The 20,560-nt window shown below is 56.5% G+C and overlaps 6 protein-coding genes and 5 non-coding genes across 11 annotated transcripts; 5 read left to right on the top strand and 6 right to left on the bottom strand.

Annotated features, from left to right (window-relative positions):
• Window positions 1–12: 12 nt before the first annotated feature.
• Window positions 13–3,014, top strand: BJ171DRAFT_509668 (uncharacterized protein). The gene is made up of 10 exons (XM_053111415.1): window positions 13–304; window positions 402–494; window positions 610–824; window positions 917–1,072; window positions 1,165–1,187; window positions 1,361–1,400; window positions 1,495–1,539; window positions 1,681–1,944; window positions 2,200–2,238; window positions 2,392–3,014. Exons 1-10 carry the CDS (start codon window positions 178–180, stop codon window positions 2,860–2,862), a joined length of 1,473 nt encoding a protein of 490 aa, XP_052965522.1. The 5' UTR covers window positions 13–177; the 3' UTR covers window positions 2,863–3,014.
• Window positions 3,015–3,110: 96 nt separating this feature from the next.
• BJ171DRAFT_425238 (P-loop containing nucleoside triphosphate hydrolase protein) lies at window positions 3,111–6,043 on the bottom strand (the record flags this gene model as incomplete). The annotated part of the gene is made up of 8 exons (XM_053107708.1): window positions 3,111–3,584; window positions 3,741–3,809; window positions 3,983–4,097; window positions 4,181–4,328; window positions 4,465–5,096; window positions 5,207–5,467; window positions 5,673–5,791; window positions 5,966–6,043. The coding sequence occupies 8 exons, from the start codon at window positions 6,041–6,043 to the stop codon at window positions 3,111–3,113; spliced, it is 1,896 nt and encodes a 631-aa protein (XP_052965521.1).
• Window positions 6,044–6,578: 535 nt separating this feature from the next.
• On the top strand, window positions 6,579–7,641 carry BJ171DRAFT_582941 (uncharacterized protein; the record flags this gene model as incomplete). Its single annotated transcript, XM_053114222.1, has 5 exons — window positions 6,579–6,650; window positions 6,859–6,868; window positions 6,982–7,252; window positions 7,348–7,427; window positions 7,526–7,641. 5 exons carry the CDS (start codon window positions 6,579–6,581, stop codon window positions 7,639–7,641), a joined length of 549 nt encoding a protein of 182 aa, XP_052965520.1.
• A 76-nt stretch (window positions 7,642–7,717) lies between these two features.
• Window positions 7,718–9,448, bottom strand: BJ171DRAFT_143943 (uncharacterized protein). Its single transcript, XM_053105721.1, has one exon. It carries the CDS (start codon window positions 9,253–9,255, stop codon window positions 7,798–7,800), a length of 1,458 nt encoding a protein of 485 aa, XP_052965519.1. The 5' UTR covers window positions 9,256–9,448; the 3' UTR covers window positions 7,718–7,797.
• Window positions 9,449–10,169: 721 nt separating this feature from the next.
• On the top strand, window positions 10,170–10,241 carry BJ171DRAFT_t166. The gene has a single exon. It is a non-coding gene; the product is annotated as a tRNA-Glu (tRNA).
• Window positions 10,242–10,246: 5 nt separating this feature from the next.
• BJ171DRAFT_t167 lies at window positions 10,247–10,319 on the top strand. The gene has a single exon. It is a non-coding gene; the product is annotated as a tRNA-Thr (tRNA).
• A 2,242-nt stretch (window positions 10,320–12,561) lies between these two features.
• BJ171DRAFT_t143 lies at window positions 12,562–12,633 on the bottom strand. The gene has a single exon. It is a non-coding gene; the product is annotated as a tRNA-Gly (tRNA).
• A 568-nt stretch (window positions 12,634–13,201) lies between these two features.
• BJ171DRAFT_t142 lies at window positions 13,202–13,274 on the bottom strand. The gene has a single exon. It is a non-coding gene; the product is annotated as a tRNA-Thr (tRNA).
• Window positions 13,275–13,279: 5 nt separating this feature from the next.
• BJ171DRAFT_t141 lies at window positions 13,280–13,351 on the bottom strand. The gene has a single exon. It is a non-coding gene; the product is annotated as a tRNA-Glu (tRNA).
• A 727-nt stretch (window positions 13,352–14,078) lies between these two features.
• Window positions 14,079–16,040, bottom strand: BJ171DRAFT_509660 (nucleotide-diphospho-sugar transferase). The gene is made up of 4 exons (XM_053111414.1): window positions 15,482–16,040; window positions 14,822–15,353; window positions 14,480–14,659; window positions 14,079–14,405 (listed from the first exon to the last, which is right to left on the bottom strand). Exons 1-4 carry the CDS (start codon window positions 15,827–15,829, stop codon window positions 14,284–14,286), a joined length of 1,182 nt encoding a protein of 393 aa, XP_052965518.1. The 5' UTR covers window positions 15,830–16,040; the 3' UTR covers window positions 14,079–14,283.
• Window positions 16,041–16,757: 717 nt separating this feature from the next.
• Window positions 16,758–19,519, top strand: BJ171DRAFT_475796 (uncharacterized protein; the record flags this gene model as incomplete). Its single annotated transcript, XM_053108799.1, has 4 exons — window positions 16,758–17,208; window positions 17,432–17,596; window positions 17,876–18,028; window positions 18,270–19,519. 4 exons carry the CDS (start codon window positions 16,758–16,760, stop codon window positions 19,517–19,519), a joined length of 2,019 nt encoding a protein of 672 aa, XP_052965517.1.
• Window positions 19,520–20,560: the final 1,041 nt, after the last annotated feature.

Raw genomic sequence — 20,560 nt, 5'->3', positions numbered from 1 at the left:
GTCAGAGTCAGAGTCAGAAGCCGGGGCTGCGACGACGGCGCGTGGATTGCCGCGGCCTGGGACGGCGCCGATCGGTCAAGTCCCTCGTCCTCCATCTTGCCGGTCCTCCGTCGTGCTGCTCCTGGGTGCCCCGCTCGGCCGCATCTCGATCGAGTCTCTGTCTCGCCATCCACCAGCATGTCGCTTCTGATCCGCCCTGCCCTCCTGCACGGCCGCTGGAGGCTTGCCTCGGCGGCCTCTCGTCTGGCCCCTCATGTCAGAAACCCTTCCGTGCTCCATCGCCGTCTGCTCTCAACGGCCCCTGGTAGGCATCCCTCCCGCCTCCGGCTCTCGCTGGCTAACAGTCCATGAAGTGTGACCACTCCCTGGACACCATGGCTAATCTCGGCTTTGCTCATCAGGATCGACCGAGACTGCGTCCCAGCATGCACAATCGACCACAACCGACATCCTGACGAGGCTGACGCAGTACACCATCGTGGCGACGGGAGCAGGTAGAGTTTGGAGCTGTGCCAAACCTGGCCGCCGGCATCGGGATGCACGCGGACTGAACGAGAAGCCAGTGATAGTGGCAGTCTAGGGCGCTGACTGCCATGCCGACGATCGCAGGATTCCTCGTCATGCTCTTCTTTCCGGAGCTGGTGGGCCGCGGGCTCTCGGCCTACAAAGCCCGTCTGAACAATCGCCGTCTTGACAAGATCATCACCACCCTCGACGAAACCACGACTGATGTGGAGCTGGCCCCTAACGGAGAAAAGAAGGGCCCTGGACAGTCGTTCTACCATGAGCACGTCACGAAAGACATCGAGGAGGTTTTGTGCAAGGTTGGTCACAAGAGCAATCCCGCTACCATTCGGTCGATGAGCTTTGGAACCAAGTCGGTGCAGGGCGACTAACGGCCGTGTGTGCTCGCCAGGCCCCCATCCGTCGATATGGCATCATCCTTGGCAGTCGCGGCTCGGGTAAGAGCTACCTGATCAACAAGATCGCAGAGACGCGACAGTATCACTGCAAGGTGTCGATGGATCTGATCAACTCAGTGAAGGTCATGGTCGACGAGATATCCGAGAATGTAAGCTAGCTCCGAAGAGATCTGAGGTTTGATCGCCAGCCGCAGCGAGAGCGATGCGCTAACCACCACTCGTCCAACCATCTGAAAAATAGGTTGGATACGATTTCGAAGATTGGTAGGAAACAGCAACGGCATCCTTGATGCTCACTCGCATGGAAGCCAACAATCAGCAACCCACACAGGCCCGGACTGTTGTCGTGAGCCTCAGCAGTGGTCCAGCGCCGCCAGCATCACATGTATAGACTGCGTTTTGTGCACGCACTGACGACGCATATTTGATCGTCGCAGGACGGAGCGCTTGCTGCAGTCGTATTTTTTCAAGGGCACGGTAATGGCGCAGTCTACTTGCTTAATCGGTGGGCAACACCTCACTTCGATAGATTAACAGGGCTGTCTGGGTTGTCGACACCTCCCCCAAACAGACCGAACAAATGAGCCCCATCGACAAGCTTGCGTACTTGCTGGATGTAGGTGGCTTCGCCTGTGTCAACCCAGCATTGATGTGCTCTGTTCGAACTTGGATGTGTGCCGGCCTGTCACGAGTCCGAATTGAAACCTTGTTCTGATGGCTACAACAAACTGGGTGGTGGACTCGCCCATGTCTGCAGGAAATCGAGGAAGCCATGGTGCGCCTCAAAAACGCGAACATCTACTCGGATCGACCCCTGTTTGTGTTTGACGACTTGGATGGTCTGGAGACGTCTTTCAGCGGGCGCTCGCAGATGGACCCAAACAACGATAAGGCGCTGGAGCTTCTCTTCAAGGCTGCCAACAAGTGGGCGCGCGAGGACTTGGCCCTGGTGGTCTTCACATGTAGCGACAAGATGTACACGAGGAACGTTCGCAAGATCGTGAAGAAGGATCTCCTGGAGGTAAAAGGGCGGCACGCGGCTCCCCGAAGACGGAGGGAGTGGAAGCGGATGTCTGGCAGGGGGTGGACAACGATCCTGTCTCTCCCTGCCGTCAGTTGAGAGCGACAGCTCTGTGACCCGAGCACCAGCCGCTCTATGCCTACTCGCTTTGAGACCTCCTGTGATGGCCTCGGATGCGATCGATGCAACATCAGGAGGATAATCGTCGCACAGGTCCGGCAGCTTGGCTGACATCACGCACCGCTTCCTTCACAGAATGCCAAGATCTACAGAATCGAGGCCCTCAACGGCCGGGTAACTGTCATGTGCTGTACTCAGTGAACCTGCTGGACAGCGGGCAAGCCGGATGAGCTTCTGCAGACCGAGCGCCGGGACATGTCGTCCTCACCACCACACCCACTAATCAAGATGACGGCTATTGCTGCCCGTGTTGCACCACTTCTGCAGGAAGCAAACGCGTACCTCCATGCCGAGCTCAAGCCGACTCCACCCGAGCACGAAATCCAGTTTATTAAAGAATCGATTGGCACGCACATTGGCGATCTCCGCCGGATCTGCGAGGAATTCACAAAGATGTCGGAAAACACGGTCACGGAGGTTGTGCGAGCCGACATCGAGGCATGTTCCCGCGAGATTCGCCAGGTCATGAGCCAGTTTGAGTTCAAGGATTCAGTGGAGCGAGAGAAGCTTATGCTCTTCCTGAACCGAGCCCAGAATGAAAAGCGCCACCTGACCCGCGAGCACGCCCGCGAATGGAAGATTCTCAAGTTTGTCGATGCACTTGTCGACGAAGGCATCTTGACATTCACCGACTTTAACCGGGTCAAGTTCCAGAGCCCCAGAGTCAAGCACGCCTTCGAAGACTTTCAGAAGCTTGATCGGCTGTCGTGGTTTGATCGCTGGTTCTACTGGCTCTAGATCGACGGTCGGAACTGTGACCGGTGTGCTCGTGCCGCAAATGGAGACATAAGCATGTCACAGCGCAGCGAAACCCCACTGCTGCTTTATCCGAGTCAAACAACCTTGACGGGCAGACACCAAATACATGCTATGCCAATCCGCGAACGTGACTGTGTGCAAAAGGACATGGAATGGTCGAAAGTATATTGGCATGCGCTGAAGGCATGAAACGGTGTCCGGAGCTATGGCTAAGATAGAGCCGCTGCTCAGTCAAACTCTTCGAAGCCACCGTCATCAGAGTCATCCTGAACCTGGGGCTTCTTGCCGCGAATCGAGGTCTGGGCCTTGTCGGTCCTCGATGTCTTTTGGCGCGGCCGCCGGGTTTGGGGCGCATCCGAATCAGAATCATCGTCAGAGTCCGAGAAGCCTCGCTTTCCGTCAATGTGAGTGGGCTGGGTGGCTGTCCCGGACGGCATCGAGGACGACTTCTTGGAAACAACATACGTTCCATCAGCCTTGGCTTTCAGGATGGCCTCTTTGCGCTTCCCGCGCTTCTCGCGTCGCTCGAGTTTCTTCTCCTTCTGCAACTTTTTATCCGACCATGCATCGGTACTCTTGATCGGCCGCTTGGTGCGCACGACTCCAGACTCGGTTTCCTGCTGCTTCTGGGCTGCGACCGCTGCCTGTCTGACCAAGCGCTGCTTCTCGCGTGCCTTGTCTTTGAATTTGATGCCGTCGATCTACGAAGGGACAATGGCAAGGCAAGCGTTGGTGTGAACGTAGCCGGAAATGCAGCGCACTCCCCCCCCCTCTGAAACAGGTCTGGTTGCGCGTTGTTGCTATGGCCTGCATTTGCATCTCGATTGCCATCGCGGGGCTAAATCCACATCGAGGACGGCTCTTACGTTGACTGCTGAAGGAGTGAACCTGTACTTCATGGTCTTGAGCTCTGGCATTCTAGGCATCTACTCTCGTGACAAAGGACCGACCAGAGAGAGAGAGAGAGAGAGAGAGAGAGAGAGAGAGAGAGAAATGCGAGGCAAACAGCAAGTGGCCAGTAAAACGAAGCATCTGGTGAGTCCGCTGTGGCGACACAGCTTCGGGTCGAAACGAGATACGCCGGAGAAGCATCGCTTACCTTGAGAAGCCCAAAGCTTTTAGCAACGCCTCCGATGTCAACCTCTTTGAATCGGAAGATGTAGCTGGCTTGGTGCTCGTTGTATGACCGAACCCAGCTGACAAAGGCCTTGTTACTCTGTTAAACCAAGTGAAAGGCTGTGAGACATCTGCTTGATACGAGCAGATCTGCCGCCGTGACCGATAGCTCCCCTAACACACCTTATCGTAGATATCGCGATCGGAGGCATTGATACGCCGAATTGTTTCGCAAAGGTGCTCTGGCTCAATCCGTGGGCTGGTGGAGGCATCGTCGTCGGGGAAGAGCGACATCTCGAGCATAGGCACCTTTCGAATGCGCAGGAAATCTGTGATAACAGAGTGGTAGCACGCTTCAGGTATGCAGTAGCGCCGTAAATGAAGCACTCATAGAATACCGACGTAGAGGCAAAGGGGAGCAGTCCGACTGGTTGGCGGGCTGGCGGGCTGCCTTGAAGGGCTTACCAACATAGGTATCCTCTTTGGGCGTTAGCAGCACAACGGCTTTTCCCTCTCGTCCCTGGCGAGCTGTCCGGCCACAACGATGCGTGAAGGACTTTGGGTCCTGAGGAGGATCGAATTGGACGACCCAGTCGACATCAGGGATATCCAGTCCGCGGGCGGCAACGTCCGTGCACAAGAGGATCGAGGACGAAGGCGCTGTGGTGAACTTTTTGTAGACGGCCTCTCGACGCTTGGGATCCATCTTCCCATGGAGCGAAAAACATGTAAAGGACTTGAGATGCGGCAGCGTTGACAGCACCTTGAAGAAATAATCGACACAGGCACAGGTGCAGAAATAGACGATAAACTTCTTGTCTGCATCGTTGCGCAGCAGGTGTAAGAGCTGGGCCAGCTTCTGTTCCGAAGAGCAAATCATATAGCCGATCTCGAGGGTCGACGGGGTCCGCTGTTCGGATTGGCGGCCGCTTGCGCTCTCGACCTTGACGACGACCTTGACTGGATTTCGCAGACCAGCGCGAACCAGCTCCGAAAGTGCTTCGTTCATCGTGGCCGAGAACAGACCGGTTCTCCGCTGCTTTGGCAATCTCTGAATGATCGAATTCAGGCTCTGCTCAAAGCCCATGTCCAGGAGTCTGGGAGAGGGCGGCGACGCCGAAATCAGTGGACGGACTACATAAGCGAAGCGCCGCAGTCGCCTGTTGGCTATGTAAGAGAGCGACCACAGCAAGAAGAAGGCGCTGACCTGTCGGCCTCGTCCAGAATGAGGACTTCAAGTTCCTTCGTGTTAAAGGTATGGCTCCGCTTGAGTAGATCGTCCAGTCGACCAGGGGTCCCCACAACGATATGGGCGCCATGCTCCCGAAACTGGGCAATATCGGCTTGCTCGTCCGTTCCACCAATAAAGAGACTGTGTGTGATCGTCCGGTCATCGCTCTCGGGTGCATGTGCGTTGATTGAATCGATAAACTTGGAGATAACGTCATATATCTGCTTGGCGAGCTCTCTAAAATTGCAATGCAGAGTGTTGCCCAGGCGGCCGAATCAACACAGGCCCGAGATCGACGGTAGTCCGAAACCAGCCGCAAAAGATGAGAACGAGGAGCAGCAGCAGCATCGGCCCGAGCAGCAAAGGATATAACCGTGTCTGCCATAGTCCAGGTGGACGCCGGCAAGTGCTTGTGGGCGGATATGAACGGCGATGCACCCACCTCGTTGGCGAAATAATCAGTGCGCCGATTTCGTTGCGGTGGAGGGGTCGTTCTCGCCGAAGAAGCATCTCCAACATTGGCACAACGAATGCCAGGGTCTTTCCAGAACCGGTCACGGCCTGGTGGCAACAAGTTGAGGTGTAGAGCGATAGCCAGAATCGGGGTCGAGGGCATGATCAGAAGAGGCTCTGTTAGCATCGCCAGCAGCCTGATGCGGACACTGTCCATGACAGAGCGATTTGTACTCGATGCAGCGACCACGCTGAAATCCCCTCTCGTGCGCAGATGCACACCTCAACAACGACGTCCTTCGATTTGAGAAACAGTGGGATGGAAGCAGCCTGCACCGGCGTCATCTGGGTGAAGCCCATGTTCAGGATCGTGTCCATGCTGGTGTTTGGCAGGCGATGGGGCCAGCGAATGGGACGTCAGTCGTCAACTCAAGAGCAAACCGTCATCGTTTTCTTCCAATTGGTGCATTCGAATGCAAGGCCGTCCTACATGGGCTCCGAAAGCGCAACATCGAGCGAATCCCATTTTCCGGCCTTTGAGAGCATGGCTGATGTGACTTGAGGGTCGGCGAGGCGAGGCTGATGTTCGGCTGGGAGGGAGTTGCTGGGCGAGCCGGAGAGAGGAGAGTAAATACAGTCCAGAGACAGCAGAGCAGGACGTCGCTTGGTGCACCCCCGATGCAGATGGACAGCGCTCAGACTCGGGATGGCGACGGTTGGTGTGGTTGCCGTGGTTGGCCGCTGACGACCCAAGCGGAGCCGGGCAGCCAAAAAAAAGCAACGCTAATTAATAATGGGCGTGCGCAGCACAGGCAGCCGTCGTCTGGCCGTCGCGTCCGTTGCCAGGCATCAAGCCCGCCGTCGCTGCTGCTCCTGCTGCTGGCCACACGACACCATGTTCGCCCGAATCCTTGCCAACACCGCCAACGCCGCCAACGCCGTGCGAGCCCCCGTGCTCGGTGCCCGAGTAGGTTCTGGGAGACGCAATGGATCGACGCTGGAGCGCGCGATGTGTGCCCGAGAGATCTCGGCTGCCTTGTCGCTGCGGTTGGAGCTCGAATCCCTGCTGGCGATCCAAGCAGATCGCAGCGATCGTGCCCAGGATGTGGCTCTGATGGAACCAAACCACTAACACAACCCGAAACCGGGAAGCCAGTCCTTCTCGGCATCCGCAGTTTCTGGTCAGTAAGAACAACAGTCGACCCGCCGACGATCGTGCTGCATGCCCACTGCCCAGCTTCGTTGGGTCGGCTCGTGCCGTTGGATACTGACTCACGCCCAAATGCGATGATGCACAGGATACAACCGAGTGATTCTCGTCGGAAACCTGCCTCGGGCACCCGTCTATTTCTCAAGCAAGTACGGCAAAGATCCAAGCGAAAATCCCGCCGATGTGTCCGAAGAGCCTGTCGCCGCCTCGAACCCAAGCTCCGAGGGAGTCTATCTCTTCAACATCGTGACTGAAACTCGCAAACTGGGAAAGCGTGAGACTCAGTGGCACAACATCAAGGCCATCCGTGGGCCCTCGTGGAGAGTCCTCCCGCAAAACTTTGAAGAGTATCTGCCCGGGTACGTCTCTGCGGCATGCGGGCTGGCGCTCGGTGAGCTTCACGGAAGGGTGGCGAGTCTAACGGCATCTACCTCCCGTCTCGATCAAATGTTAGATCCATTTTTGTCGTCGAAGGCAAGCTCGAGTACTACAAGAACACCAAGACTGGTGTCAACAGCACCCGCATTGTTGCAGGTATGTCGCCGGGCCGTGAGCCGCACTGCAGAACCATGGCTCGACAGCAATCCCCCCTCCATGCCTGCGAGCTGATCGCCGATATGTCCGCTCTGCAGACAAAGTGCGATGTGTCCGCCCCAAGCGAGCCAACCAAGAGCTCGAGGGCGACTTTGAGCTCCCCCAGTCGCCGACGGAGGACATCCCCACCCCCAATGCCGATAAGAACATCTAACCAGCGACAAACGGCCCTGAGTCAGCACGAGGATATCATATCGATGAAACCGCGGCTTTGTATGTGGGGAATAAATTGGACATGATGCTCAAGCCAGCGCAAATACCGTGCGGCCGATCGGAACAAAAGAAAGCGTCGGCCATCGACTGCACGAATCTATTGGGGGGTCTGACAAGGACTCGGACGACGGATGGCTTGGAACCAACAGTCGATGACTCCTCGAGTGGGTATCGGATAGGCGTTGCTGTCGCTGCGTGAATGAAATGTGACGGAGTACCCATGGCTCGTGAAAAGATCAGCACATTTTGGGACCAAGAAGGGATGAATCTGGTTGATCGCAGCCTCTAGCGACGGTTCTATGGACCGAGGCGGGGCTGGGATAATGGTCCGAGGCATGGACAAAACAGATCGGGAGCTGGTGGCAGCAAGCACTCGCTGCAGCGGCGATCGCAAGGGTTTTGTCCGCGGGGCGCCGGAATGCGTCGCCTGTGGCAAGTTTGCCGGAATGGTGGAGAGGCTCGAGAGAACATCCGCCCACCACGATGGAATAGTGATATGGCTGGGGTTGTCGTACTCGAAACCAAGTTGCTGCCAACTGGGAGCGGCATTGGGAGGCCGTGGAATGCCCTGATAGCAAATGCTGCTGACAGAGCCTTCGAAGAGGAAGCCACATGTTCCGGGAGGATGTGCGCAACCGCCTGTCGGGGAAGAAGGTGAACTGAGGGCCCGGCACGGCTTGAGGATCCGAGTCCACTCCGTAATGACGTCGAGATCGGCGGGCCTGAGATATCGCCAAGTGGACCAGTCGACCGCTATGACATCGAAAAAGTTGGGCGGAATCTGAGCGAGAGCAGTCGTGGAATTGAAATCCATCCAGAGATGCGGCGGGAGCGATTCAACAGTGCTCTGAGCCGGGTGAAGTGCTGGTTTCGACGACCCAGACTCAGACTCGCTTTGAAGCTCAGGCCGGGAGATGACTGGTGCACGTCCGAATGCACCGCCGAATCGGTCGCAGCAAACCCAGAGAACCGGGTATGCGTTTATATGATTGTTAGAGGAGTGTTTGGAGACGGGTGAAGGAATTGGTGTGAGCCACCACGACGAAGTATCGGTGCCCCGACCAACCAGCAGTCCGAGTTTCAAAGGGGGGTTGCCGGCATGCAAGGTGGAACGCTCCTCAAATCGCAACCGGATCGAAGCAAGAAGTTGTTCGAGCGATGGCAACTCGCCGGAGTCGAGACGGAATGGGTAGAGCTCGTGGCCATGACGACCGAGCGGATCGACGGGCGGCTGGGCTGAGGCGGTGGATGTGGTGCTAACGTGTGTAGACACGAGATGAGACTCTCCATCGTAGGTCATTTTGAAGTGATGTTGGGAAGGGGATTGCAGGACAGGTCTGGGGCAATCGTGGCTGGCTCTGAAAAACGAATGTCTGAGACGATGGTGTGAAGGCCGGGACTGCCAGTCGAAGGCACATACAGTGGCACCACGAAGGGCGCTCAAGCGTGAAGAAAGGGGAGCTCGGAACGATCGGAAGCGAAGGGATGATCGGGAGGGAGATGGCCAGATCGAGATCCGGCAAGCGAACGCAGAGCGAGCATTGAGCGGACACATTGAAAAGAGAGATCCGACTGATTTCTACTTGGACATTGCCAGAGAAAGGCTTGGGCAATGGATCGAAATGGTAACCATGGCGATAATCTAGTTCGGCCGTTGGGAACCGAGTGTCCCATGTTGAGTAGATCCATACGACAGAGGGACAGCCCCAAATGACCAATACACAATACACACCATGGGTGACCGAGATTCGAGCGAGAGTGGAGACGACGCACCATGGACACCATCACAGCCATCACAGCCATCACAGCCATCACAGCCATCACAGACATCACAGCCATCACAGACATCACAGACATCACAGCCATCACAGCCATCACACCATCACAGCCCGCATTGCCCATCCGATATATTGACATCCCGCAAAGGCGCGAGCCGGTTCTGTGAAGAGGAGTGCTTGCGGGGAACGAGAGTGTGGGACTGGCGGATGTGCTTCCGAGACCGTCGCTGACGAGGGGATGAGCCAGCCGGCAAGGGCCGGCTCAATCACAATACACATCCGAGGAAGTGGGAGTGGGGTCGAAGCAGAAAGCGATGGGTTTTGCCACGTTTGGACCACAAAGGCGACGGCATGAGACTGAAAGAGGAGCAGGGCACGGGGAGGGAGGGTATGGAAGACATGGAAGACCTGGGCGAGTGAATGGACAAGCAGATGAAGGAGTATAAGGAGTAAAGGCAAGAATGAATGGACGAGCGAGTGGACGGGCGCATGGAGGAGTGAATGGAGGAGTGAATGGAGGAGTGAATGGAGGAGTGGATAGAAGGGAGAGGGAAGGGGAGCGAAGGGGAAGGGGAGCAGAGGAAGAGAGAGGCGTTGAGATTGGTGGCGATTGGTGGCGATGATTGTGGCGCTACTTGTGTCACGATGATAGTTTGGTCATGAAGGCTGTCGGGTTAATGCAGACAACAACTCCGCATTGGTCCAGTGGCTAGGATTTCTCGCTCTCACCGAGACGGCCGGGGTTCGATTCCCCGATGCGGAAGACATGCCTTCTTGGCTCAGTTGGCAGAGCGTCTGCCTAGTAAGCAGAAGGTCACCAGTTCAATTCTGGTAGAAGGCATTTTTGCTCGCTTTTTGCTGTCCATGCTGTCCGTGCTTCGATCTGTCTGCCACTGATCGCTCGCTCGTCTCTCTGCATGCTCTGATGCTCTGATGTTCTGGTGTCCCTCAGCCCTGTGCTGCACACTCAGTTCTGTATCCTCCATCATCCATCATCCATCCTCCATCCTCTCCCCTGTACACTCTACTCTGCTTTCCCACTGTCGGTCTCGGTTTCGGCTCCAGTTCTTCCGCTGTGATGTGTCTGTTGCTCCGTTGCTGACCCGGGTGGTGGTGCTGCATTATACCGCCAGCAGTCCATCACCACCCGGTCGTGCCGTTGCCCTGATCTCGGCCGACCCTGCTTTCTTTCTGCTGCCGCACCATTCCATCCAGCGTCGCCCTGCTCCACTCTGGCACCTCAGCCACACTTTCATCCCCAATGCTTGTCGTCTCCATTCATTTTCTCATCGTTCCACTGTCTCACTGCTCCTTGCTTCGATGGCTCTGTTGACTATCCTCCGAATCACTCTCAACTCTCGGTGCTGTCATCATTCCTCATCACTCTCATATGCAGTATCACCTTTCCCGATACAACCCACATCCGCTCCACCCAATCTGTACCCACGGTGCCACAACATCCACTCCGACATTCCCATCAAAGTCGCCATGTTCCAATTGTCGGTGCTACTCCATCGTTGCATCTCCGCCTCCATTTTACTCGCACATTTCGCCTCCTGCTATTTGCTGCTTGAGTCCGACTGCTCGTGCCGACTATCAGTAGCACTCACTTGTGTGTCGACAAGTATTGGCCTTAATATGGTTTCGACTGATGATCGCCCAACCCACACCACAATCGACTCGATCTTGTGGAAATACCAGCTTCGCCATCCCTCGAGTTGACTCGGCCAGCTCCCCGATTTGTGCTCATACATATGGCCTCACGGATGATATGGACCAACCCACTCATCAAGCTCTCTGAGCCTGTGTCGGCTTCTGCCACCACGCATCCCTCCAACTGCATCACCAACGCACCATTGTCCATGAGGTTGAGTTTGGCTGATCCATCGTCCGACGGAACCGACTGCCATCGTCCCGATCGATGTCGAGCCGCATTTGAAGTCTCGCAGCAGCCTCTCACTCTTACATAGCCTCGCACCTCCAGCTGCCCACCAAACAGCCGTGGATTTCCCAGCCACAGCTTCAAATGCAAGTGCAAGTCCACTCATTATGGGGAAATCAGGCATGCACCACATGATCTTGATTGCGACTCCAACGAGCAGCTTGTCTCAGCCGACGAGGCACCGACAACCACAGCAACAGTTGTTGTCGTAGTAATCAGCGTCGCAGCAATTCGCTGGTTGAATGGCAGCGGCCCTGTTCCTGGGATCAACCGATCTGTCCCTGGTCGACACACAATCTCGTCCAATTGTTAGCCATGAGTGGTGAGCATCGCTGAGTGGACCAGCAAAGCTGATGGAACGGATACTGATTGCCAGATCGAGGGTCGCATCGATGAAGTGATTCGCAGATGATGGAGATGATACCGAAATGGATGTGTGGAATAGTAACGGGCTGCAGCAGCGAGTCCACCACGCCTGAGTGCAACTGCCTCAGACAGGACTGTCGCGGAAGGGACGAGGAGCGGGCAGTCCTTTGGAGCCTGGGATCGAGGCGGGACGTACTCCATATCGGTGGGACGTGGAGGTGGAGGGGTTTCTGCAACAGTGAGCAGTCGGGTTCTCATGCTGGCCCGTGCCGCAGACAAAGATTCGGTCCATGGTGAATTGAGACCGAGTGTGACTGAGTGTGGCCAAGGGCCAGTCGCAGTCAAGTTCGAGGAAGTCTGAAAGTGGGATGCGACTCCAGCGGATCCGACAATTCCGAGGATGGAGGGCGTCGCAGGCAATGCCGATGCTGTCTGTTTTTGCAAAATACTCTCGCAGTGGACCGGTCCGGGGAAGAACGAATGATGCGCCATAGCCAGAGCCAATCCGATATTGGCAGAACAGCAGCGGGCAGCCAACCAAGGTGCGACGATGAGTTGGGGGATGGCGATATCGCAGGGACAGAACGAATTGATGCCGGGGACAGGTGTTGGGTCGCAGTGGCGACGATGAAGCAAATGTGTTGCAGCGACGATGAGCCGCGAATTCTGCGGGTTGGTCGGTGGGCCGGCGAGTTGGGGATGGGCGACAGACGCAAGGTGCAGAAACATGAAGTGAGAGATTGGGGTGAGGTGCGATGGGAATGGGGCAAAAAGATGAACCGACCGGGATTCGAACCCGGGACGCAAGCTTGGAAGGCTGGCATGCTAACCACTACACCATCGGTCCTTATTGACGAAGCAAAATCAGGGTATATGACTCTGGCAGGCGAGACACAACAGATTCGATATCGAGAGAGTGCAGCCGCACAGTCACACCCGAGCTACTGGGTGCAGACGATGAAGATGCAATGACAAGCATTGGGGATTAAAGTGTGGCTGAGGTGCCAGAGTGGAGCAGGGCGACGCTGGATGGAATGGTGCGGCAGCAGAAAGAAAGCAGGGTCGGCCGAGATCAGGGCAACGGCACGACCGGGTGGTGATGGACTGCTGGCGGTATAATGCAGCACCACCACCCGGGTCAGCAACGGAGCAACGGAGCAACGGAGCAACAGACACATCACAGCGGAAGAACTGGAGCCGAAACCGAGACCGACAGTGGGAAAGCAGAGTAGAGTGTACAGGGGAGAGGATGGAGGATGGATGATGGATGATGGAGGATACAGAACTGAGTGTGCAGCACAGGGCTGAGGGACACCAGAACATCAGAGCATCAGAGCATGCAGAGAGACGAGCGAGCGATCAGTGGCAGACAGATCGAAGCACGGACAGCATGGACAGCAAAAAGCGAGCAAAAATGCCTTCTACCAGAATTGAACTGGTGACCTTCTGCTTACTAGGCAGACGCTCTGCCAACTGAGCCAAGAAGGCATGTCTTCCGCATCGGGGAATCGAACCCCGGCCGTCTCGGTGAGAGCGAGAAATCCTAGCCACTGGACCAATGCGGAGTTGTTGTCTGCATTAACCCGACAGCCTTCATGACCAAACTATCATCGTGACACAAGTAGCGCCACAATCATCGCCACCAATCGCCACCAATCTCAACGCCTCTCTCTTCCTCTGCTCCCCTTCCCCTTCGCTCCCCTTCCCTCTCCCTTCTATCCACTCCTCCATTCACTCCTCCATTCACTCCTCCATTCACTCCTCCATGCGCCCGTCCACTCGCTCGTCCATTCATTCTTGCCTTTACTCCTTATACTCCTTCATCTGCTTGTCCATTCACTCGCCCAGGTCTTCCATGTCTTCCATACCCTCCCTCCCCGTGCCCTGCTCCTCTTTCAGTCTCATGCCGTCGCCTTTGTGGTCCAAACGTGGCAAAACCCATCGCTTTCTGCTTCGACCCCACTCCCACTTCCTCGGATGTGTATTGTGATTGAGCCGGCCCTTGCCGGCTGGCTCATCCCCTCGTCAGCGACGGTCTCGGAAGCACATCCGCCAGTCCCACACTCTCGTTCCCCGCAAGCACTCCTCTTCACAGAACCGGCTCGCGCCTTTGCGGGATGTCAATATATCGGATGGGCAATGCGGGCTGTGATGGTGTGATGGCTGTGATGGCTGTGATGGCTGTGATGGCTGTGATGGCTGTGATGGCTGTGATGGCTGTGATGGCTGTGATGGCTGTGATGGCTGTGATGGTGTCCATGGTGCGTCGTCTCCACTCTCGCTCGAATCTCGGTCACCCATGGTGTGTATTGTGTATTGGTCATTTGGGGCTGTCTCTTTGTCGTATGGCCATTTCCCTTTCCTCCCAGTTCTCTCCTCGGCCCATTGTTTTCTCCCCAATCGCATTCCGTCCCATTTGTCCAATCGATTCATATTCCTCATTTTGGCCATGACTTCACATCCTCTCGTTTCAATTCCTGGAGAGAGTTTCTTCCGCTTAGTAATCTGAGAAACAGTACTCATCTTGATAGGCCCACCATTTGCGGAAGATGTCGTGCGCAATCGGATAAGCTTTGGGTCGGTCCTTGAAGGTCCTATCGTCGTGCCATGGCTTTCCGTCTACAAAATGGAATGGAATTCAGTACAGTCCCTTTGTGGCTCAGCACTCCATTCCTGTCGTTCGTGATACTCACATCCCCCAGTGTGCTTTTCTACAAAGTGCACCACAAAGGCCTCCCGGATGACATCCTCGACGGTGAATCCCTCGATCAACCCGATGTGGGTTCCCGGAGGCTCCATGAGGACGCCGTTGAGAACAACGTAGTATCCGGGCAAGATGGCTGCGGAGTGGCGGAATACTACGTTGGTGATATCTGTCCAGAGCATATACCAGGGATTGCAAGAGGAGGCGCGTCAATTTCAACAGAGTAAATCCCAAGATCGTATGGATGTCAAAGGATGCTCGATCGATGCAGTCGCTCGATAGGGTGATCGGATCAGCTCGGCGTTGTCAGACGGACTGAGGAGTCACGTACCCATATCGTACATCACTTCGCCTCGAGACTCGTATTCTTCAAAGACGTGGATCTGCTTGTCATAGATCCACTGCGCCGGATTGATAATGTACATCTGAGCGTTCATCCACGGCTGTTTGTCCGTGACGTAGGTCGCGCGTGGAGAATAGAGAAAATAGGGCGGCAGATCAAAGAGGCTGTCCATATTCTTGAGGACGAATCCGTCGGCGTCAAGGAAGATGATGCGGTCGTACTCGGTCATATTGAAGATGTTCATCTTGGTCATACTCTGCTTCCACCAGGTTGGCGTGTCGCCAATGGCCGTGACCTCCAGACGCGTGGTGGGCTTGACAACCATTCCCATCTTCCTCATCTTCCTGATGTATTTTTCGGAGACGTCGCTGGTGACCAGGACAAAGATCTCAACACCCGGGCGAAGGCCGGTGTTCAGAAGAGTGCGAACCATGATCAGCGCAGCGCAGGCGTACTCGTCGTTGGTGACATAGAATCCGTATGCATTTTTCTTGGGGGGCTTTGCTTGTTTTGTGCTCCTCTGAAGAAATGGGGCGATTTATGATCAATAAAGCGCTGAATAGAGTAACGAGTGGGCGCCGATGGAGAGAGGGAGCACATTCGCCCTCGTCGTGATCAGCATGCGGGGGGGGGGAGAATGAGCCGAACCTCGCTAGACTCTTTCGAGGCAACTTTTCCGCTGGTGATCTCCGAGAGCGCGCCCTTCATTTCTCGAATCTCTGCCAAAACGGTTTTGATGTGGTCCTCCATCATATCGTGCTCGGAGGCGCCGTGATCATCGAGCAGCTTGGAGATTCTCTCGTAGTCGTCATCCTTCAGCTTGAGAAAGTCTTTGAAGAGGCTATCGACCGAGGCCGACACAGGCAGCCGGATCAGTTCGTCCGTCTTGACTTTGAGATCGTGGATATGAGAGTCCATTGTATTGGCCACATAATACGTGGCTCCCAGGAGGGTCAGCAGGATGGCGACCACGTAAATCGTGGATTTGTTTACCATGGTGAATGCGAGATCAACAGACGGCGATGTGCAAACGAGGCGCTTGGCCAGACCGGCGAGCTGTGGGCTCAAAATATGGTTGGATGTTTGGGGGGGCGGCCCGCAATCGCTGGCGGAAGCAGGCGCCGCAGGGTCTGGTCCCTGTAGGCATGCGGACGGTGCAGCTTGGCCCTGGCCGTGCTGCTCGAATCGGGATGGGCATGGCGTGATTGCTGGCGAGTTTTGCCGGCCAAAAAGCGCCCAGGCGGGCCATGCCAGGTCATGGAATGCCATGGCGAGCGACGATGGGCCGTGTTGCTGGAATGGAGGCTCTGGGGCGGAGTGGGGGAGGGCGGCGGAGAGCGAGCGGAGAGTGGGCCGCAGTTTCTGTAGGCCAGTGCTGCTGTGTGTGCGTGTGCGACTCGCATGGCCGTTGTGACAGTGGCGCTTCCTGTTTGGGCGTTCGCACGAGCGCGGCTCGAATGGTCAGTCGACAGCAAAGGCACAGCGACAACAGCGATGCCACAGCGACAACGGCGATGCCACAGTAACATCGACAGTAACAGCCGCCACAGTAACAGCGGCGCCACGCGCCCTGTCCCACGCGCGCTCGCACCGGGCCCTTTCTCGGCGCGCCGCGCGGGCCTGCGCCCTGTCGCGGGCTCTCGCCTCCGTGCCGGCCAGTGCTCCCCCGCCCGCCGCCCGGCCTGCTCTCGGTCGTCCTTTGGCCCTGTCTTGTCGGCCTCACTCTGTCGTCTGTCTCGGTCTGCCGGCTGCCGAGCGTTCTTGGCCGCTTTTGTTGCCTCTCTTCGTCTGTCTATCCCTCTCTATATATTCTGTCTGTCGGCGTTGCCCGTCTCCCTGTCGATCGATCAAGCGATCGATTCTTCTATCGCCTCCTGATCCCTCTCGCTCCTCCCCGATCTGATCTCATCCCGTCTCAGCCCCAATGTCCAATACGAATCCTTCTGAAGCCATCCCCATCCCCGACTCTCAGTCCGGCTTGGTGCCGCCTGCATCTTCGGCCTCCAAACTATCGACATCGGCCCCATCGTCGTCGGCCCTGGCCAACTATCTCCAGTCTCAGGGCAGCCGTCGCCCTTCCCTCCGGACGCTCCCGGAATCCGACACCTTCCCCTCAGTGACCCCAACATCTTCGGCCAGCAGTGGCGGCGGGCCTCCTCGCCATCATTTTGCCAACTTTGTCAAAGAGAAGGCAGGCCAGGTTGTAAAGCAGTCGTCCGTTTGGTCCTCCAAAGCCGCCGAGCGGGCTGCTGAGCGCACCGCCGAGTTCTCTGCCATCGCAAAAGAGTACTCGTCCAACATCGGCGCCATCGCCAAAGAAACCTATTCCGTCGCCAAGCAGAGCCATATCGCCAGCGCACTCGCCAAGATGAAGGGTGGGTGCCGAGTCTGTCCGCTCTCCTGTTTTACTCCATGTCGGCATCTGGCGGTGCCTCATGGCCGATTTCCCCCCCCCTTCAACAATAACGGTGGTTTCGTGCTCTGTCGCTCTTGCCGATGGCGACAACCCTTCTCATCATCCCAATCCCAATGTCCTCCGCTGAGATTCGAGAACCCACAGTCTCCTCCCGTCCATACTCACTCAGTCTCTGTTTCCAGAGTTCGACTTCAAGCATCGCGATCACAGCATCAACAACGGCGCCTCGGTTCTTCAGGCCATCTTTGGAGAGCGTCTCGAGCTTGTTGTCGAAGTCTCCAGGCCGTCGCCTTCGGTATTCCTCCCGACTGTGGTCTATCGCTGCATCGAGTTTGTGGAGCAGTATGGTCTGTATCTCGAGGCCGGGCTCTTGGGCCTAGCTCGATGCATCCTCTTCCCTTTTTCCTCGCCCTCGGCCGTGACCTGCTCTTGGCAAGCCTCTTGCCATCTGTCGGAACACCCTAAATCGATACTGACACGCTGACACGCTGACAAGCTGTACAATCCGTACAATCTGTACGATCTGTACACTCCGTACATTCTCCGTCGCCGCTTGGCTTCTGACCATGCACTGTCCCCTTTGGTCTGTCCTCTCGTCATGGGCTTTTCTCCTGCATCATCTACAGGTCTCGAAGAGGAGGGTATCTATCGTGTGCCTGGTTCGTCCTTGAACATCAACAAGCTCAAAAGCGTGTTTGAACAGCAACCTGATGCCCAGCTCCCAAGCAGCAGCAACCCCAGTGATGTAGCGTCCTTGCTGAAGCTGTACCTCCGGTCCCGTATGTATCCACACGTTCTGGCTCACCTTTCCGCATGCTTGGCTGTCTGCCTCATCTGGTCACAGACACCACATGACTCCCGCATTGTACACTTGTTCGAGGGGGAAAGTCGTTTACTCTTGATGCTTCGTCGTGCTGATATCCCGGCCCCAGTTGTACGGACTGCACATACAGATATCCCGGTCCGCTGCTTGCTGGGTGTGCAGACGATTGTGCTGACCTTATTGTCCTCCCGCTTCAGTTCCCGAACCTGTTCTCACAAAGCAGCTTCATCCCGAGTTCTCACAAATCTTCATGAATACGAGTGCAAGAGAGGGCGACGATGTGTCGGACATGCAGGAAGTCGTTCAGCGGGTCCGCAAGCTCTCAGCCAGACTGCCCATCGAGAACTATACGCTCCTGCACTACATAGGCCGGCATCTAGATAGAGTGCAGAAAAAGTGCGCCATCAACAAAATGACCATCTCCAATCTCCAGCTCATCTTCTCGCCCGCCCTCAACATCAACAGTGCGCTTCTCAAGATCTTTGCTCTGAACTGGGAGACCTTGCTCCCGATGCCATATGAATCCTACGCCGCGGCTACCCCGAGTTCACCCATTTCCTTGAATCCCTCCATCAGCTCCGAAACACTGCGGTCCGTCGATATCATCTTTGACAGTCCGCTGCAGACCACACCCACCACAGCTTCTCCGATCCGAGCCGTTCCCTCCAGCTCCAATATTGCTGTCCCCACCGCTGGTGCTGCTGGTACTGCTGGCGCTGTTTGTGCCGCTAATGCCGCTAATGCCGCCTCGACTGTCAATTCAGCCGGCAAGCCGGCGCCTGCACCCCCTCCCTCGCGGTCGGGGCGAGCGCCGGGGACCCCGACGATACCCACCCCAGCCATCCCAACTCGAACTGCCGCAAGCAACTGGACTTCACCTTCTATGGGTTTTTTGCCTCCCCCCACAGATGGACGTGCCACAGCCACAGGCGGCTCGGCAAGCTCGTCTGAGAACGTTCTTGAAGACGGGGCCATCCCTGTCGACCTTGCCAATCCTCTCCTGCCAGCACAGAATGGCTCTGCACAGCGGCAGTTAGACTCGGGGCTTTCGAAACGATCCCAAGTCTCGCTCCGACACAGCCCCTCCGTGTCTGGCCGCACTGCGCCCATTATCGGTAACGTTGTGGTGCGTCCAGCCACAGGCACTGCCGACACCGGCTCTGCTGTAACACAGCGGGGTAGGCGGGAGATTTCGGCGGATGATCAGGTCGTCATGGATCACATTTTGGCCCTCGAAAGCCAGGAAAACGAGGACGACAGCATCGTCGACGAAGTGCTTGATAGCTTTGGCATGACGCCCTTCATCCCGACGCGAAAGCAGTCGGCTACCGCAGCCGTCATTGGCCTGAGTACCGCGCCTGTACCCTCTGCTTCAACTCCCACCAGCCCCGTCAGCTCCACCACGTTCGTCATCCCCGTCCGGAACGAGTCGCACAACCTGATGTAGACGCGAACGCAACTCGATCGCCACTGCGGCTGCAAGCCAACGCCTGCATTGCGTGGCTGTCCTGACGAGGCTGTGCCATGAGACCCCGTCCCTATTACCTCCATCAACTGCCTCCAATGCTGCTTGGTGCATCGCCGAATGGATTCAAGAATCAAGCTGGTTGACCGATGACCGACCGGGATGAATGGCGAATGATGAACAAAAAGAAAGAAAGAACGAACGAACGAAAAAAAAAACACCGCCGAAACTCTGTCAACGATCCTATCGCCTTCCTCCCTTCTCCCCGCCACGCCCCTTTGCAAAGTTTTGTGTTGCCTTCCTGCGATCTCGGTAGCCCTGCTCCCTCCCTCCTCCCTCCTTTCTCCCCCTGGCGCGCCTTGGCCCGACATGTTGTGTACCCCGCTTTGAACTGCTGTCATGACCCCCCTTTTCAACCTGCGATTTGTCTTTGGATGGCTCTCCCGTCTGCCGCCGCCCTCCTTTGTTCCCCAGTCTGTGTCTCTCTTGATTGCTTTCCCCTCTCCCTCCATTCATCCCTCGGCCAAGTGTGTAGAAACAGTCGCGATTGCGTCTGTGGACCATGTTTCTCCCGCTCGCAATTGAAACCGGCGTGGTCATTGTTCAAATACATTGCTCGTTGCGATTCCTCTCGTCCTCGTCCTGGACTGTGGCGGGATGACCATCCCAACCGAGCGCGGTTCTGGGGCGCCTTGCCAGCACCGCGAACAAACGCCTCCCCCCCCTTATTTTTTCCTCGCTTGCCCTTGCTCTTGCGCTTCCGCTGGGTCGACGGGCCCTGTCCTGCGCATTTTGTCGCACCCATCGCCAAGGCAAGAACGTGCCGCGACACCCTTTTCGGCCAACCAGCCAGGTCGCCGTCGCCCTCTCGGCTGTGGGTGGCAAGGCCAGCTGCCAAACACACTGTGACGATCTTGCCAAGCGACGCAGGCGGCGGTACTGAGCGGGGGGCTGATGGACACAAGCGCTTGCTGTGCATGTGATGCGCACGGGCGGTTGTGCATTGGCGCACTGACGGATGTA

This window comes from Polychytrium aggregatum, assembly GCF_025602895.1.
Source record: "Polychytrium aggregatum strain JEL109 chromosome Unknown BJ171scaffold_24, whole genome shotgun sequence".
NCBI classification, from domain to species: Eukaryota; Fungi; Chytridiomycota; class Chytridiomycetes; order Polychytriales; genus Polychytrium; species Polychytrium aggregatum.
This window is presented reverse-complemented; position numbering and strand designations above follow the sequence as displayed.

What these genes read in the sequence shown, in the direction of transcription:
- BJ171DRAFT_509668 (XM_053111415.1), top strand. Translation starts at nt 178, where the DNA reads ATGTCGCTTCTGATCCGCCCTGCCCTCCTGCACGGCCGCTGGAGGCTT. An exon ending in CATCGTGGCGACGGGAGCAG is followed by an intron (nt 495 to 609) that starts GTAGAGTTTGGA and finishes CGACGATCGCAG; the next exon opens with GATTCCTCGTCATGCTCTTC. An exon ending in TGAAGAAGGATCTCCTGGAG is followed by an intron (nt 1,945 to 2,199) that starts GTAAAAGGGCGG and finishes CTTCCTTCACAG; the next exon opens with AATGCCAAGATCTACAGAAT.
- BJ171DRAFT_143943 (XM_053105721.1), bottom strand. Translation starts at nt 9,255, where the DNA reads ATGTGTCCGCTCAATGCTCGCTCTGCGTTCGCTTGCCGGATCTCGATC.
- BJ171DRAFT_509660 (XM_053111414.1), bottom strand. Translation starts at nt 15,829, where the DNA reads ATGGTAAACAAATCCACGATTTACGTGGTCGCCATCCTGCTGACCCTC. An exon ending in CCTCGAAAGAGTCTAGCGAG is followed by an intron (nt 15,354 to 15,481) that starts GTTCGGCTCATT and finishes CCATTTCTTCAG; the next exon opens with AGGAGCACAAAACAAGCAAA. An exon ending in AGAAAAGCACACTGGGGGAT is followed by an intron (nt 14,406 to 14,479) that starts GTGAGTATCACG and finishes TCCATTTTGTAG; the next exon opens with ACGGAAAGCCATGGCACGAC.